This window comes from Urocitellus parryii, chromosome 11 (genome assembly GCF_045843805.1).
Source record: "Urocitellus parryii isolate mUroPar1 chromosome 11, mUroPar1.hap1, whole genome shotgun sequence".
NCBI classification, from domain to species: domain Eukaryota; kingdom Metazoa; phylum Chordata; class Mammalia; order Rodentia; family Sciuridae; genus Urocitellus; species Urocitellus parryii.
In genome coordinates, this window is record NC_135541.1 from 114,340,150 (window position 1) to 114,357,890 (window position 17,741).

Here is a 17,741-nt window from a genome sequence, read left to right on the forward strand (position 1 = left end):
GTGAGAGATAGGGTCTCACTAAATTGCCCAGGCTGGCTTCAAACTTGCACCCCTCTTGCCTCATCCTCCTGAGTTGCTGAGATTACAGGCTTGTGACACCATTCTTTGCATCTAAGTTTTTCAATGGAGGAAGGGAGGGAGGGAAGAGAAATGGTAAGGAGAGGGAAAGGCAGAATGGGGACGGACAGAGAAAAAGTGTTCAAGAACAACCCTCCCTCCTGCCCAAGAGCCTCAGTACAGCGACAGCTCCTACGTCGCTTGCACATGATTTTCAGGCCTTTACTTTTCCAAGTGATAAGCAACCGCTGCCTAAGACCCTTCTCTCCATGCAGCCTGACTCTATTCATCAGCTGTTTCTGTACCTGTACCAACTGATGTCACAAAGCTTGGCTGAGGACCCAAGACAAACAGGTTGGTTTGGAAGTCCATACCTGAGCAGTCTGGCTTAATCAGCAGCTCAGAGAAGGGTGGAAGGCCCGGGACTGGTTTCAACAGGATGGAGCAAAAACTACTGCTGGTTCCATGCAGGAAGAGGCCCAGGGAGAGAGGTGAGGCTATACTATGCAGTGTCTCAGAAGCAGAGAATCCCAAACAGGATGATAAAGTGGTGGTTTTTTCTTTTATTTTAAGTATGTTACTGAGGATCGAATCCAAGGACACTCTACAATACAGCTTCATCTTCAGCCTTTTTTTTATTATTATTTTAATTTTGAGACAGGCTCTCCCTAAATTGCCCAAGCTGGCCTCAAACCTCAACTTCCTCAGCTTACCTAGTAGGGGAGTAACAATCTCTATCTGCTTTAGGGAGACAACCTAGCAGGCAGGAGCCCAGGTTCTGGAGAAGAGGTGAGCTTAGGCAAGTTGTTCAAGCATTTCTTGAACAACTTGAATTCGAGATTAGAGAAGCACTAGTGATCTAACAACTGACATTGACACAGACATGCTATATCACTAGTACTTCTGAACTAATAACCTGAATTCTGATGTGGTTCATCAGTGTCACCCAAGAAATAAAACTGTTTCCTTCCTGTACTTTCCTTGTTTTTTTCATGAAGCAACTTTTAGGCTCATATCTCTTTAAAAAAGAAAAAAAATCTGAGGAGTAATCAAGCTTATACACACACACACACACACACACACACACACACAACTGCACACAACTGACAGGAGTGGTGGTAAAACCTTGTAATCTCAGCCTGGGCAACTTAGATTAACCCTATATAAAAGTAAGAAATAAAAAAATGAACTGGGGATATAGCTCAGTGGTAAGGCACCCCTAGGATTAATAAGAAAGAAAGAAAGAGAGAGAAGAAGGAAGGAAGAAAGAAAGACTAATACTCTACATTTTTTATTTTGAAATGATCTCACTAAGTAGCCTACAATGGCCTCAAATTTGTGCTCCTTCTGTCTCAGCTTCCCAAGTAACTGTGATTACAGGTGTGCACCACCATGTCCAGCTCAAAATAAACCATTTAGAAAAGGGATGATATTAAATTCAGTGGTAGAGCACCCTGAATTTAATATCCAAAACCACCAAAAGAAAAAAAAAATAGCAACTAGTACACATCCAGAAGTATTAAAAATGCTTTATCTTCTAGCTCCTCCTGAGCCAGGATAAAGAAAAGATCCACTTGGGTTAACAAGTGACAAAAGTAAGCAACAAGAGGATAGGATGCTGTCAGCAAGGCCGCGATACCAGGCCTGGGTTGAGCTGCTCGGGAAGTGCCTCTTCCCCAGAGAGGCTGTCAGTGGACAGGTAGAGGGCGGTCCCAGGGGTCCAGATGGAAGCAGCAGCTCACAGCAAACGCAGGGGCAGGAGGGAGAAAAGTCTGGGGGCTTTGGGGAGGGATCAGCCTGCCTCAGGGCAAGAAGGGGAAATGGGCTCCCACAGGGAAATGAGTCACATGTGAACCTTGGAGCCAGGAGCAGGTGATGAAGTCACTCAGGACGAATGTCCTGGGCAAGCAAGGAGCAAAACCAGGACTCTCCAGCCCAGGGCCAGGTTTTCCCACTATGCAGGCCTGAGTCTCAGGTAACTAGAGGAGAAAGGAGAAAAAGATCTTGGCATGACTGTTTTCATGGGACAAATCCAGGATTTAAATAGGCACCACCTATTTAACCAGCCCTAGGGCAACGAGAAGAAGAACAGTGGCAAAACAGAGTGCCAACTCTTCCCAGGATGGTTAGTGGCTAAGGAGACGGTGTGAATTGCTAATATCACACTAACGAGGGTGATTTCCACTGGTTAGACAGCAGGGTTCAGCACACTGTAGAGAAGTGATCTGTCATTCCCACAGCCAGCCATGGTGCAGCTAAATACCTCCCCAGGGAGTGGGGAGACAGTGCAGCCAGGGAGCCTGAGGAGCAGCAGCTGCCATACTATTTTGTGCACTGATTAAATGCCAAAGGGCTGGGTGCTATAGGGAATAGCAGGGACAGCAGCTCTCTTCTCTATAGGTTTTCCATCTACCTTCTGAGCGTACCCAACTCATTCCCAGAGAAACACCTCCAAGTGAGGGACTTTCCACCCAGTAAGTATCCTCACCGAGGAGGTTTGTGCTGCCAGTTCTCACTGCTGCATCCAGCTGCTACCTATCAGCACAGGTACTTGATAATTTGCAAAGCCTTCTACGAAGTATCTCATTTAACTCTCGTAAAACAGCCACTAGGGTAATAGGGCAGAGGGGGACCCTCACTTTATAGGTGGGAAGACTGACATTCAGAGAAATTAATATGCCCAAAGACACAGTGTTGGAGAAGGAAAATAAAAGGACTTCCATTTCCACATCAAGAATCATTCAGGACAGATGCAGTGGGGCATGGCTGCAAGCCCAGCAACTCAAGAGGCTGAGAGTCAGGGCATCACAAGTTCCAGGCCAGCCTCAGAAACTTAGTAAGACCTTCAGGAACTTAGCTAGACCCTGTCTCAAAATAAAAAGGGCTGGGGATATAGCCCAGTGGTACAGCGTCCCTGGGTTTAAGCCCCAGTACCCCGCCCCCAAAATCATTCATAAGGAAATATGCAACAAATGACAGTGTCCTGGGATAACTGAGAAAGGTTTTTCTCTAGCCATACACATTAGGGATGCAGAGGGAAGGTGTGAACATCCACTGGGTATTTATTAGGGCCAGCCATGCATGGTGCTAAGGACCTGACACCATTATTACATTTTAATTCCAACAGGAGTGATATCTTCTCTACATTACAAAAAAAAAAAAAAGAATAAGCAGTTCAGCAATTCGCTCCTTGGCTTTCAAGATGATTGTCACAGTCTTTGTCCTCAAGGAGACAAATGCATTGTGGCAAATGCAGAGACATAATTCTCTATAGATGGTAACATAAAAGAAGGCAAGCTACTTTGCAGGCAGCAGAGAATGCTTCTAGAAGACATGAAAGCCTGAACAGCTCATGAAGGACAAGAGGTGGAGCTGAGTCCCGAGGAGACACACTTGAGACACCCTGAGAAGGGGGTGCTTCTCAGACAGCAGGAAGAACAAAAATAAAGGTGGGTCCCAAGAGGGCACATACAGTCACAAGGAACTGTGCCAGACAGAACCCCATAGGCCTTGCTCAGAGTTCAGAATCCAGGATGGAGGTGATGAACATCCCCAAATGGTTTTAAGCAGGACAGTGCCTTAGAATTACCTCTAGAGGGCTATGGCAGATGTCCATGTGATAAAATAGCAGGGGCCTCCACTTGGAGGGCGGAGAGGGAGATACACATTTGAGAAATATTTTGAAGGCAAATCATGTGGGGTTTAGTGACAGAGAACAGTCTAAAGTAACCCTGAGGTTTCAAGCTTATATTCTTGGGTGGGTAAGATGTCTTCCAATGAAATAAAGAGACATGAGAAAAAACATAGGGGAGAAGGTTCAAAGCAAAGAGGAGGCACTGCAGAAATGATGAATTCTGTTTTTGACATACTGAATTTAGGGTGTCTTTTGGGACATCCAAATGGGGGTGTCACACAGGATATATGAGTCTCAAGCTCTAAAAAGAAGTTTATAAAAATCAAGTAACGGCCTTATTTACATCTCGTGCTCTGCACTGCCTGGCAGTATTCCCAGACTGAAGAGAGGTACAATCAGGGACAGGAATGCTGCTGCTTGTGATAAAGCAAGAGTAGTCAGGATGCTCTCGTGGGATGCTGGACCAGGAGTCAGCAGCCTGGACTCCAACCTCAGTCCTCATACCACAACCACAACATGTTCACACTCTGGAGTAAATCCTACATTCCCCACTTACCAGCTCTGTGAGCTAAAACAAGCTATTTAACCTCTCTGGACCCAGTTTCCTCATCTATAAAATGGGGTGATAATATCTATGCCACACAGAGTTGTTGTGGGGATCAACTAACATTATACCTCTAAAGTGCTCTGCATGGAGCTTGCCACAGTAACACAGCACAGCACGATCCTGATCCAACTCTGCTTGGTACCAGGAAAGACAATGACTACACAATTAGTTTGAGCACGACATTTCACTTCTGTGAGCCTTACTATAAAACAGCCATAATATTTGCCTTTATGGATTACTAGAGACTAAAAGATAACAAGATATACAAATTCACTTAAACAATCATCAAGTGCTACATAAGTAACAAACGAGGCCCTCTCAGCAAGGAGCAAAGAAGTTTGTCCTCTTGGAAGCTGAGTTTTCAATGTACCATGCTAAAGATGCTTCCATCATGGCAGTACATCCTGTCCTAAGTATGTTGTTTTGGGTCCCAAGAGGAAACCAGTAAACTGCACATCAAAACCTATGTAATGTGCTAAGTACATAATATCACAGAAGAAATCCTTTTCAGCCATACAAAGTCATGAATGAACCCTGAAAACATGCCTAGTTGAACAAGCAGATACAGGAGAAATATTAAAGAAGACTTCACGTTTGCAAATCTCTAGATTAGGTAAATTCAAAGGACACAAAAAGCACAACAGAGGTTTCCAGGGCTAGGGGAGGAGGAAGGTACCATTATAGAGTTTATAGCAGGGGTGACCAAAAGGTTTGGGAATAGACAGTGATGATGGGTACAAAGCATTGTGATGTGTTTAATCCCTACTGACAAAATGGATAAAATAATTTATTTATGTAAAGCCAAGAAATTCATCAAAATAAGGAATAAATGTTCAGCACTACCTGTTGCAGATGCCTGGAATATGAACAAAGAATACCTAGAGGCTGGTTAGTGTAGCAGCAATGAACTAGCGCTCTGCATCTCCTCCTCCTGCAATGGATAAACACTGTTGGTTTCAAAAGCCCCACCACCACCACCAAGCTTTAAGTGGGTCCGTGCAGGAAACTGGAGTGGGTAGGGAATACTCAAATGTTCCTATAGAAACTCAAGGACATTATTTCTTACTCTTGATCATAAAGGGTTGTAATAAAATAGGCATGTGTTTGGCTTTGATAACAACTCTGGGTTATTAACAGCTTTGCCCCAATTTACAAATCATTCCTCAATCACTCACCTCAGCAACAGAACTAAATTTATTATACTGAGTGACTTTTCAGTCTGGTGCAAATTCAGGGAAAGATCAACATACTTGCTCAAGTGTGTTCAGGTATTTAATAGGTTCTTAGAGTCTCTTGAAGTGTAATTCCTGGGATTTAATTCCTAAAAATAATCTTCCATTCTCCTTCAGGCACATGTGTCTCCACTCACTCTAAGCTTCTGGCTATTCCTTGAACCTGCAAAGTTTATTCCCACCCCAGGGCCTTAGCACTTGCCAGGTCCTCTGTCTGGAATACTCTTACTCAAGATTCCTATAGCTCACTCCTCTTCTCATTCATATCTCTAACAGACCTTTAGTGTCACCATGACACAGAGGCCTTTCCCAACAGCTCATATAAAAAAAATAACCCACCCCCCTAACTTGTGGCATCTAGTCTCATGCCCTGCTTTACTGTTCTGCAGGAAGTCACCATAATATGTTTAAGCCTCTTCCAACCACCAAAATAAAATAAGCTTCATGTGGACAGGGATGCTGCTTCCCCAGAGCCTAAAACGATATTAACTCAAAAAAAGAATGAGGTTGGATGTGGTGGTACACCCTGGTAACCCCTGATACTCAGAAAGCTGACACAGAAGGATCACAAGTTCCAGCCTGGACAATTCAGTGAGACCCTTTCTCAAAACTCTGTGTGTGTGTGTGTGTGTGTGTGTGTGTGTGTGTGTGTGAGAGAGAGAGAGAGAGAGAGAGATGCTGGGGATTGAACCCAGGTGTGCTTTATCACTGAGCTACATTCCCAGTCCTTTTTATTTTTTATCTTGAGATAGGGTCTCACTAAGATGCTGGGGGTCTTGCTAGTTGATGAAACTGGCCTAGAATTTGTAATCCTCCTATCACAACCTCCTGCGTCACTCGGATTACCAGCATGAACCATGGTAACCAGCTCAAAATAAAAAATTTTAAAAGAGCTGGGTTGTAGTTCAGTAGTGAAGCACTTGGCTAGCAGACATGGGGCCCTGTGTTCACTTCCTAGTACCAGAAGAAAATGAAAAAAAGTCAATACATTTTTTTTAAATAAGTGGGTAAAAAATTAATTAGGGGCCAAGTGGTGCATGGCTATAATCCCAATAACTCAGGAAACTGAAGCAGGAGGATTGCACATTCGAGGCCCAACCTGGACAACTTAGTGAGACCCTGTCTTAAAATTTTTTAAAAAAAGGGCTAGGGATGTTGCTTAGTAGTACAGTACCCCTGGATTCAATGCCTCGTAACACACACACACACACACACACACACACACACAAACACACACAGCATCTGCTATCAGTTTATCAGTCTTTATATTGATAAGGATGCTTTGCCCCACTATCTCTGAGAAAATACTGATTTATTTCCTTCAGATGAGAAAACAGCCATAATCATCCTCTCACACAATGCTCAATCCACATCAAGTGTTTTCTAAAGTTTGGTAAAGTTGAATCCCCTTTTTAAAAAAGTGTTTGAATGAATAAACACTGCATAGTATGCCAATACTACAGATTATTATTCAGAAAAAAGGAAATGAAGTACTGACTCATACCACAGCATGGATGAACTTGAAAACACAAAGCCACGTGAAAGATATCAGACACAAAAGGCCACATATTATATGAGGCCATTTATATTAAATGTCTGAAAGAGGCAGATCCATATAGACAAGATGTCGATTAGTGTTGGCCTAGGGCTGAGAGCCCAGGGACATCGGGAGATGACAGATTAGACGTGCAGATTTGGTTGAAGTGTAGCTCAGTGGTAGAGTGCTTGCCTAGCAGTCAATCCCCAGCAATGCAAAAGTATAAAAATAGAGGTGCAGAGTTTCATTTTGGGGTCATGAATATGTTCTAAAATTGATTGTGGTGATTGTTGCTTAAACTACGAATATATACTAAAGCCCAAATGAACTGTATTCATTAAATGGTTAAATTGTACAATATATGAACTGTATCTCAATAAAGCCATTGCCCGACAAAGGGCTGGCAAATCATTTAAATATAGAAAACATAAAACTAGACATAAACTACTTATACATATAGGCTTTATACAAATTTATAAGTTAAACACAAATTAAGTAACCAATAAATTTAAATAAAGTTCCAATGTCAGAGAAGACATTTTTTATAAAACAAAATATCACCACTCTCAACAGGAATATGGCAGTAACTTTACCTAACTCTCTGCCCCACTCCCACCTGCATAATAAGAATTGAACCCAGGGACTCTATCACTGAGTTACATCCCTGGTCTTTTTTTTTTTTTTTTAACTTTTTAAATTGAGGCAACATTATATTAAGTTGCCCAGACTGGCATTAAATTTGCAATCCTCCTGCCTCTGCCTCCCGAGTTTTTGGAATAATAGGCCTATAACCACCTCTGGCCTTTACCAAATACTAAGGTTTAGTGCTCAGAATTTCAAATAACAACAACAACAACAAAAAAAATGAAAGTAATCAGAACAAACACCATCCATAAACAACTCAAGCAGTTGCACCATGTGGCTTGTATCAGCTCTGCCTACAGTATACGCACCATGTGCCAAATCCACTTTTCTGCCGCTTTCCTCTATTCCAAGTACAATAAGGTCTTAACCCATAACTCACAACTGTGCAAAAGCTAGGCATATCCCTCAGGCCATGTATTCATTACATACATCGTAAGAACCTTCCTAAACTAGGTGCAGTGGCACATGCCTGTAATCCCAGCAGCTCAGGATGCTGAGAAAGGAGGATTGCAAATGCAAAGCCAGCCTCAGCAACTTAGTGAGGCCCTAAGCAACTCAGCAAGACCCTGTCTCTAAATAAAATATTTAAAAAGACTTGGGATGTGGCTCAGAGGTTAAGTGCCTTTGGGTTCAATCACTAGTAAAAAAACAAACAAAAAAACCCTTCCTGTTCTTCCTTTCTTCCCTGAAAGGGCATAACAATTACAAAAGAACTATTTGGTGCCCACAGAAGCAGATACAAGCAAACACAATTTCGGAGGATAAAATCAAATGACACTGCTCAGTTATAAGATGGCGCTTCCAACGGTCCAGAATAGGCTTACTTTGCTTTCCTTGTATTAGGATCAAAAGAAAACGCAATGTTTTAAAATTCTTATAAACAACTCTCAAATCTTAAAATCCGTAAATTCCAAGAGAGCCACAGAACCCATTTTGAGAAACACTAATCTACAGACTGGTTAAAGAAAATAAGTACGTGGCCTCAAAGTGAATAAATGTCTTTAGTAATAGCTAACTTTTATCAGGTGCTTACGTGTGCCTGGCAGCCAACTTGTATGGTTTCTTGATCCCCCTGTCCTTGCCCAATACACAGTAATTAGGAAGCAAAGGAACCGTTATTTATGGTGCGGAATCCACGTGCCAGGTACTTCACCCACATTTAACCATAAAATCCATTTGCCAAAAAGATATTATCTCAATTTTATTGATGATTAAACGAAGATGGATGGGTTAAGAATTTTGTCCAAAGCCATTCAGCTAGTAAACAGAGGATTGGGGTTTGAACTTGGTTCTTTTTGATTCTAATACTAGAGCACCTTATTAAAGACTAATACTAATATGCTCTAATACTAGAGCGTCTTTCCAATTCCTGCTAGAAGCCTAATGCTCTAGCCCCATTGTGGAAGGTAAAATAATCCCCCCCCCAAAGCTGTTCATGACCTAATCCCCAAAACCCATGAATGTTACTTTATATGACAAAATGATTTTGCAGGTGTGATTAAATTAAGGACACTTAAGTTAAAAAACGAAGGTGGGAGGGAGGCTTCTCTGAATTTGGGGAGGAGGCAGTCACAAGGGTCCATACAAGTGAAAAGTACAGGCAGGAGAGTTAGGGGATAAGACAGGAAGCAGGGATCAGAGGGATATGAAGACGAAGGGAGCCAAGAACCAAGGGATGTGACAGACTCTAGAAGCTCAAACACCCAAGGAGCAGCTTCTCCCTTTGAGCTTTCAGAAGGAAAGCAGCCCTGCCAACCCCTGCAGATTAGCCCGTCTCAGACTTTTGACCTCTAGAACCACAAGATAAAAGAGTTGGTGCTGTTTAAAGCCACAACCTTGGTAGTAATTTATTACAGCAGCATAGTAAAGTAATGAGGCCTTGCCAACACCACGAGCAAGAAATTGGTCACAACTCTTCAGAGGTGCATTTGTCAACTCTGAACTTCAGACAAAACAATTAACACATTTTACCCCAGTATCCCATGTACTATATTTGCCAAATGTTCTATTTATAGGATGGCTTATATATGTGAAAGATACTATATTGTCCCGTGTCCTATTTATAGGACAATCTATTTTCATCCTTAATGATAAGAAAGGATATCTTAGTTCCAGATTATGATTTCCAACCCATTTGAAGGCACCTGTGTCAATTTCATTGAAATATTCCCAAGACTGAAAACTCAGATGAGTGAAGCAGAAAAGGGGAATCAGGGAAGGGAGGGGGAGAGGGAATGGGCTACTGGGGAATGGAAGGGACCAAATTACGTTATATGCATGTGTGAATGTGTAACAACAAAGCCACTGCTCTGTATAATAAAAATGCACCCAAAACTTATAAAAAAGAAAAAGAAAGAAAACTTGAGATTTAATGGGTTAAGGACAGAGGAGTAAAGGGTGCTGAGGAACGACAGCCACCTTGGAGAAAGTTCTAAAAAGGTACAGAGTGACTTTGGGACAAAGCCTCCAAGAAGTGGTCAAACTTTCTCAGCTGAATGTGTGGAGAGAGGCCGAGGCCCACTTCCGGGGGAAGGACAGAGGCACGAAGACAGAAGGCAGCTACAACTCTAGTCCTTGTGTCCACCCAGCCAGCCATCCCTGGGTTGCTCCCAGGAGCATTTCATCCATGGTTTCCAAGAGAATGCCCGGAATCAGGGCCGGGGATGTAGCTCCGTGGTAGAACACTTGCCCGGCATGCTGGAAGCCCTGTCAACCCCTGGTACTGCTGAAGGGCGGGGAGTAACCAGAGTCTTTTTTTCCCCATATTTTTGTTTTCCTTAAGAGAAATTTCTGGAACACTGTACAATACTGGAAGAGAGCTGCAGGAAAGGAAGGACTTGGCCAATTCCTGGTCACCAGACCATTCTGTTCAAGGCCATGGACCAATGCCACTCCTAAGAGCCACATTGGTATAATCAAGTCATGTTAAATAGGAAACTCTGGTACCCAACTGCACCATTTTGGAAGCCATTTGCAGTATAGACAAGAGCGTGCCCAGCCCACATCCAAAAGATCCACACAGGAGACTAAAGCTCTGAGTGTCACCTGGCCACTAGCACAAAGCCCTCCAGTGTCACACCTGTACAGGTCTCCAGGAAGGCTGTATCACATTCTACTGCAGGGATTTGTCCCCTGGTTTTTCCAAGGCCAGAAATATGGGCATTAACCACCCAGGACAGTGTACCTTTTAACACATTGCAAGGTAAAAGAGGAAGTACCTGCTCACAGTCCGGCTCCACCAACCAGAGCCCTAGGCCAAGCTACAGAACTGGTCCAGACTGACTTCAAAACAACTCAGTGACACTTCCCTTGGTTTCACTGCCTTATAGTCACATGGATATCAATAACATTAATTTACTCAGTTGTAACTTGCCAGGTGTTGTGGCACACACCTATAACCCTAGCATTTTGGGAGGCTAAGGCAGGAGGATCACGAATTTAAGGCCAGCCTCAGCAACTTAGTGAGACCCTGTCTCAAAATAAAAAATATAAAGGGCTCAGGGTATATAGCTCAATGGCAGAATACCCCTGGGTTCAATCCCCAGCACCACAAAAAATAATAATCATAATTTGCTCAGTCACTCAATCAATGTCTACTGAACACAGACAGGCCATGTGCCAGACACTGGGAATATAGTTGTCCCTAGTGCCACCAAGGGAGGACTGTGGTACCTCAGCAAAAGAGAGGACACGATGACCTATTCAGGGAAGCCTCCCCAAGGAAGGGGTGTTTGCACTAAAACCTGAAAAAAGATACTGGCTGGAAAGAGTCTCTAGATGAGGCAGCTCAATATTTCTCTGAATATTTATCTGCATTTATGAAATGCGTTGAAACCCAAAGGAAGGTATAAAAATGATACCAATGAATACAAATAGCCCTTCATGGTTTCTAAAGCATTTTTTCACCCATTATCCCAGATTCAACAATAGCACGAACAAGAAGAGACGAACAAGAAGTGTCATGCTCTCTCTTATAAATGAGAGAACTGAGATGAACAGCAGCTGGATGCCTCACCAAGGTCACTCAGTAAGTCAAGGAGAAGACTCCACCCCACTCTCATTACTCCTCACTGCCAGCTCTTCTGATGACACAGCACAGCCTTCCCAAGGAAGCTGAGAAGTGAAATGACAGCAGCTGGTATTAAAACCTGGGAACAGGCCATGTGTGGTGGCACACTTCTATAATCCCGATGACTCAGAAGGCTGAGGCAGGAGGATCGCAAGATCAAAGCCAGCCTGGGCAACTTAGTGAAACCATCCCCCAAAATAAGAAATAAAAAGGTCTGAGAATGTGGGTCAGTGGTAGAGCACCTCTGGGTTCAATTCACAGTACTGCTACCAATCCCAATCCAAAATTTAGGAACAAAGACATACACAGGTCAGGGACTCTGTTAGGCACCAGAGATTCAAGATGGCTATGTGGTACCAGGAAGAAACTAAGTGGATGAATTTATCAGAGCTTCTTAAAATGTACCTTCCCCACCCCAAACTAGACTCTATCCCTGCTTTTTGTTTTTTTCCCAAATTAGACCTTTTTAACTTCTGCTTCTCTAACAATTTCCTCCTTCCAGAAGCAGCAGGTCCTCCCTGAGCTGTGACAGTCCCATTCAGGAGCTACCTGGCTGGAGCAGCTACTAATCACCAACTTCATTCCTTAGTACCCCCACAAGGCCTTCCAAGTCTCCCAAAAATTCAGTTAGATCTTCCAGTTACATACTTCTTTCTTCTTTGTTTTTTGGGGGGGATACTGATTGAACGCAGGGGTTACAGGCACAAGGACGCAGCTCAGTTGCACACTTTCTTTACTGCTTGCCCTTGTCCTAATAATATTCATAGCTCTTCATGTGCCTGTCTCGAATGCTGAGTACTGCTCCCAACAGGGCACAGCGTGGAACAAGAACTCAAAGATACCTGACACATGATTGAAAACACACACACACACACACACACACATACACACACATATATTTATATGGAGGGTAAGCCAGGCCCTTTCTTCCCTCTCTGCCTATCTCTCATAAAGTAAGTTAACAAATAGGAACACATTGGACTGATAAAATGAAATAATATATGCAAACACACTTTTAACATCATGAATGTGGGAATTACAAATATATATGAATACAGTAGTCCCTCCTTATCTGTGTTTTTTATTACCCTCACCATGAACCAAAACTATTAAATGGAAAATCCTAGAAATAAATAATCCAGATGAGCATTGGCACATGGCTATAATCCCAGTGATTTGGAAGGCTGGGGCAGGAGGATTGCAAGTTCTAGGCCAGCCTCAGCAACATAGCAAGACCGTTTCAAAATAATAATAAAAATGGCTGGGGATATAGCTCAGAACCCTTGGGCTTCAACCCCCAGTACCAAAAACATAAAATAAAAAATAGATCATAGAAAGTAGAAAGGTGGTTCTCAAGGGCTGGGGGAAGGGAGAGGGAATTATATTTAATGGGTATAGAGTTTCAGCTATACAAGATGAAAAAAGTACAACAGTGTAAATACATATATAAGAATGAATATATATATATATAAGAAATTATTCCCAAGACAGATAATATTCTTTCAGAATATCCAGAAGGTAAAGAACAAATGAAAAATAAGAAGAAGGGAAAGGAGAAGAACCAGTCAATAACACAGTCCGTGTATTTAGCTCAGAGTCCACACTGGGTGCTAGGAAGAGGAAGGAGCAGAAATATATCAAGCTGCAAGAGCCCTGGCTCCAGGGAGGAATATGCACACCCTCAGGCAGAAGCCCTCGCCCTCTCAGTGCTTCTACCTCTGGAAAACAGGGGTGGTCTTCACGCTGCATCACAGCACCGTGCTCCAGTCAGGATCAGAGAGACCAGCATCTACACAATATGACAAGACACACGCAGCTCACACATAACTCTCTGTGACTATCACAACTGCTGATCTCGGAGGACTACCCACGGCTCTGGCCAAGCTCTGAGGCCTGTGGCTTCAGAGCCCACAAATGCACCCAGCAACCAAAGCCAGCGGTGTCCTGCCCAATGTTACCCTGGCACCCTTTGATATGAAAGGATCACGTCAGAAATAGTCCTTTACACAGAAATTCCATGCCCTAGTTCTTGACAGCTGTAATTACAGCCCAAACAGCTTTTGAAAGGGAAAGAAAAAAGACACAGAGAGAGAGGGGAAAAAAAACTAACAGCCTGGACTTCGCAGTGAATTGCAGGGTTTGGTTAAGACATGCAATCAGAGCACTTGCTGTTAATGGTGGTCAGTATAAACAAAAGACTGGACAGCGGACAGCCAGACCAAACAGCTTTCTGGCCAATTAATCTCTCCCTCTAACTTAATGAGCTGCTCATTAAGTGCTGGAAGCAGCTCTAGGGAAGGGGCCTACAAGAAGAGGCACATGGGCTGCAAGAACTGGCAGGTGATAAACAAAGAGGAGACAGAGGCCACAGTCCAGTCCCAAATGTCTCCAGACCCCATGTCCAGTCTTCTCTTGCTTCCAGGTGATGTTTTCCTGTGCTTCCGTTTATTCTGAAAAGTTGTGTTTCTAGCTGGGCACAGTAGTACATGCCTGTAATCCCAGCTGATGAGGACACTGAATCAGGAGGATCACAAGTTCAAGGACTGCCTGGGCAATTTAGCAAGACCCAGTCTCAAAATAAAAACAAAAAGGGCCAGGGTGTGGCTCAATAGTAAAGACCCTCTGGGTTTAACTCCCAGTACTGCAAAAATAAATAGATAGATAGATAATGAAAAAGGTGGGGGTAGGGGAGTGGCTCAGTGGTAGAGAACCTCTGGGTTCAATCCCCACCAACACCACCAAACAAACAAACAAAAAAGTCAAAGTTGTGTTTCTGCCACTGACTCCCTTTTTGGAGAGTTGCCATGTCGTAATTCTTGGTTCTCCAGCTGGTATCATGATTCATTCAGTATCACAAAGAGCCTCAAGCAGGAGTTCAAAGGGGACATGGAGTCTTAGGTGTGAATCCCATCTATACCTGTTCACAGCAGCATGGATTATTTAACGTTCCCAAGGTTTCATTTCCTCATCTGTAAAACGAAAAATAAGCTGGGTACAGTGGTGCACACCTGAAATCCCAGCAATTCAGGAGGCTGAGGCAGGAGGATCACAAGTTTGAGGTCAGCCTTAACAACTGAGCAAAGGCCTTAAGCAATTTAGTGAGACCTTGTCTCAACATAAAAAGTAAAAAGCACTGGGGTGTAGCTCAGTGGTAAAGTGCCCCAAGGTTAAAGCTCCAATACCAAGAATATTTAAAAAGTAATAATAATAGCCTCACCCCATATAGTCAAATAGTAAATAATAAAACATTGTTTTAATATCAAAACACCTAGCAAAGCACTTGATAATAAGTAGCTATTACTACTAGTAGCTACTATTTGTAGACATATTACTTTCATGAAGAGAGTGATATTAGCAACATATTCCATCCTCAAACACAAATAAAAGAAGGACTTTATTTGATTGACATGCCAGCTACAGGTCAAGCCCTTCTGATCACAACAGCAACAATCCTAACAGTAGAAACACTCCCAAATATTCCCTAGACAAGGCTTTTGAGATTTAAAAATTTTTCAATTTTATTATTATTATTATTTTAAATTTTATTTTATACTGGGGATTAAACTCTGGGGCACTCTACCACTGAGCCACATCCTCAATCCTTTTTATTTTCATTTTGAGACAGGGTCTCACTAAGTTGCTCAGACTGGCCTCAGCCCTGTAATCCTCCTGCCTCAACCTCCAGAGTCTCTTGGAAGACAGGTGTGTGCCACTGAGCCTGGCAAGCCTCTATGATTTCTATCTCAGAAGGCAAAGGAACAGAAGAAGTGGTCTGGAAATACTGAGCAGCAAGCCTGCAACCTAAAGGATGGAAATTAGCATGTTCCGATGAGGCCAAGTGAAGAAATGCATTCAGGCCCTGTGTCTGCCCCTTCCTGGACCTCTGTGACACCTCACTATACCTTTCTGAGCTTAGTTAACCTAGAAAATCAGGGTGACACGATCCCCCCCACTTCACAGCTTGCTGTGAGCATTAAAGGAAATTCCTCATGTGGAAGTGCTTTGAAGCTACTTGCTCATAAGTCCATGAAAAACAGGATTGTTATAGTTAATACTAGTCTCAATGAATTTAACTTCATAATTTAAAAAAATGGGAAGATTTAGTCACTAAAAAATTATTTTGTTAGACTCACGAACTGCTCAGAAAAATAGCGGTGAACGGCTTATTTTTACTCCCAACATTGCTGTGATTGAGTTGAAGTTTCTGTTGATCAGATGAAGAACTGACTGAAAACAAAACTAAGGTAGCAAAACAAAGGTCCAACCCTCTTTAGTTGAGGAGATTTTTCTAAAGGACAACAAGCAATGAGTTCAAACCAGGCTCTATCCAGAGATGACTCAGTCAGTCACCTCTGAAACTAATTTTCTTTAAAAAAAAAAAAAAAAAACTTAATCCATTTGATTAATCCCAAACCTACCTTTAAACTGCACAGGTCTAAGGTAATTTCTCCTGTTTCAGTGCAGAGCACATGGATAACTTTCCTTCATGGTGGACAGAAGACAATTTGCTTCTCATTCAATCTCTGCTCTGTATACCAGAGGCAGAAAGCTATTAGTTGGAATTTACACCAAATTCTTCAAATAGAGTACACAAAATGGCAGGAGAGATGCACACAGAGCAGGCACCAAGGAAATTTGATTGAAATCTCAGTTATTCTTAAAAAGTCAAGCAAATCTCATATTCTACGCCACATAAACTACCTTTTTTCAAAAAACATTTTGAGTCGATTACCAGCCAATTACTTTCCCTAAAATCTTTCAATATGAGCAACACTTGACCATTCTCCTTCGCTGTCTGACCAACCACCACTGTGTATCACAGCGTGCAGGCCACACCAGGGAAGATGGTACCTCTCAGCCAGCACATCCATCCATTTTAACCTTAGCCTTTTATCAGGACCTAATTCAGAATCACTTCCTGGATGATATAGGGAAAGGGGTCTGGGGCCTGCAAGTGTGTAGTCATCCAATCTGGCACCTCCAGCACCATCTGAAATGAACAGAAGCTAAGGTGCTTGAATTCTAGCTCCACACATCACCACCACCAACCACTCACCCGTATTCGTCTCATGGCAGCCACGATCTCCACCCTGCTGTTGGGTCTCGGCACATCTAGGCTTCCTACGTACTGTCGGGAAGAAGCAAACACACAGTGAGAAGAGGAAGAGCAAGTGTCCCTAACAACAGAATGTTCGTGATGGACAGCCCTTTGGAAGTCACCCAGCTCATCTCTCCAGTTTACAGATGAGAAAATTAAAAGCCAAAGGGGTGTTTTGTTGGGGGGAACTTTTTTTTCCCCAATACTGGGGATTGAACCCAGGGGTGCTCTACCTCTGAGCTACATCCTCAGCCATTTTTAATTTTTACTTTTGAGACCAGGTCTCGCTAAGTTGCCCAGACTGGCCTCAAACTTGCAATCCTCCTGCCTCAGCCTCCTGAGTCACTAGGATTACAGGTGTACCACCACACCCAACTCATTTTCAGGTTCTTTCTAACTTTATAAAAAGCAACCTAATCAGATATTTCTATTTCCTTTTTTATCAGAGATGCAGTAGAGCACTGTGTTTAGCCAAGCAGGCTTCCAAATCAGAAAGACTCCAGTGTGAAGATTCTCACCACTATTCTTATGGCAAGGCATTTCACCTCTTTTGTCTCAATTTTTTCACCTGAAAGTTCAACTGCTTTAAAAATCTCTTATAAAAAAAAAAATGCTTGACAAATATTAATGAGGGAGAGGGACATGGGTTGTGGTTATAGCTCTGTGGTAGAGCATGTGCTTTGCACTTATAAAGGCCCTGGGTTCAATCCCCAGCACTGCACTCCCCCCCCACCCCCGGCCAAAGAAAATAAGACAGAAGCTACTTAATGGAACTTTATAAGCGAGCCCCAGAGCCCTAGATATATTAGAGACCTAATAACATTTGAATAAGTTCCTGACCATAGGGAAAGAATGTTTGCTT

General features: G+C 42.8%; 1 protein-coding gene across 2 annotated transcripts in view; it reads right to left on the reverse strand.

Moving 5' to 3' along the window:
• Nos1ap (nitric oxide synthase 1 adaptor protein) overlaps positions 1–17,741 on the reverse strand; it is a 291,877-nt gene that overhangs the window by 196,296 nt on the left and 77,840 nt on the right. For both annotated transcript variants that reach the window (XM_026412681.2, XM_026412680.2), the window contains exon 2: positions 16,838–16,909. In XM_026412681.2, the coding sequence (XP_026268466.1) occupies positions 16,838–16,909 (72 nt within the window). The remainder of the gene's footprint in view (positions 1–16,837; positions 16,910–17,741) is intronic.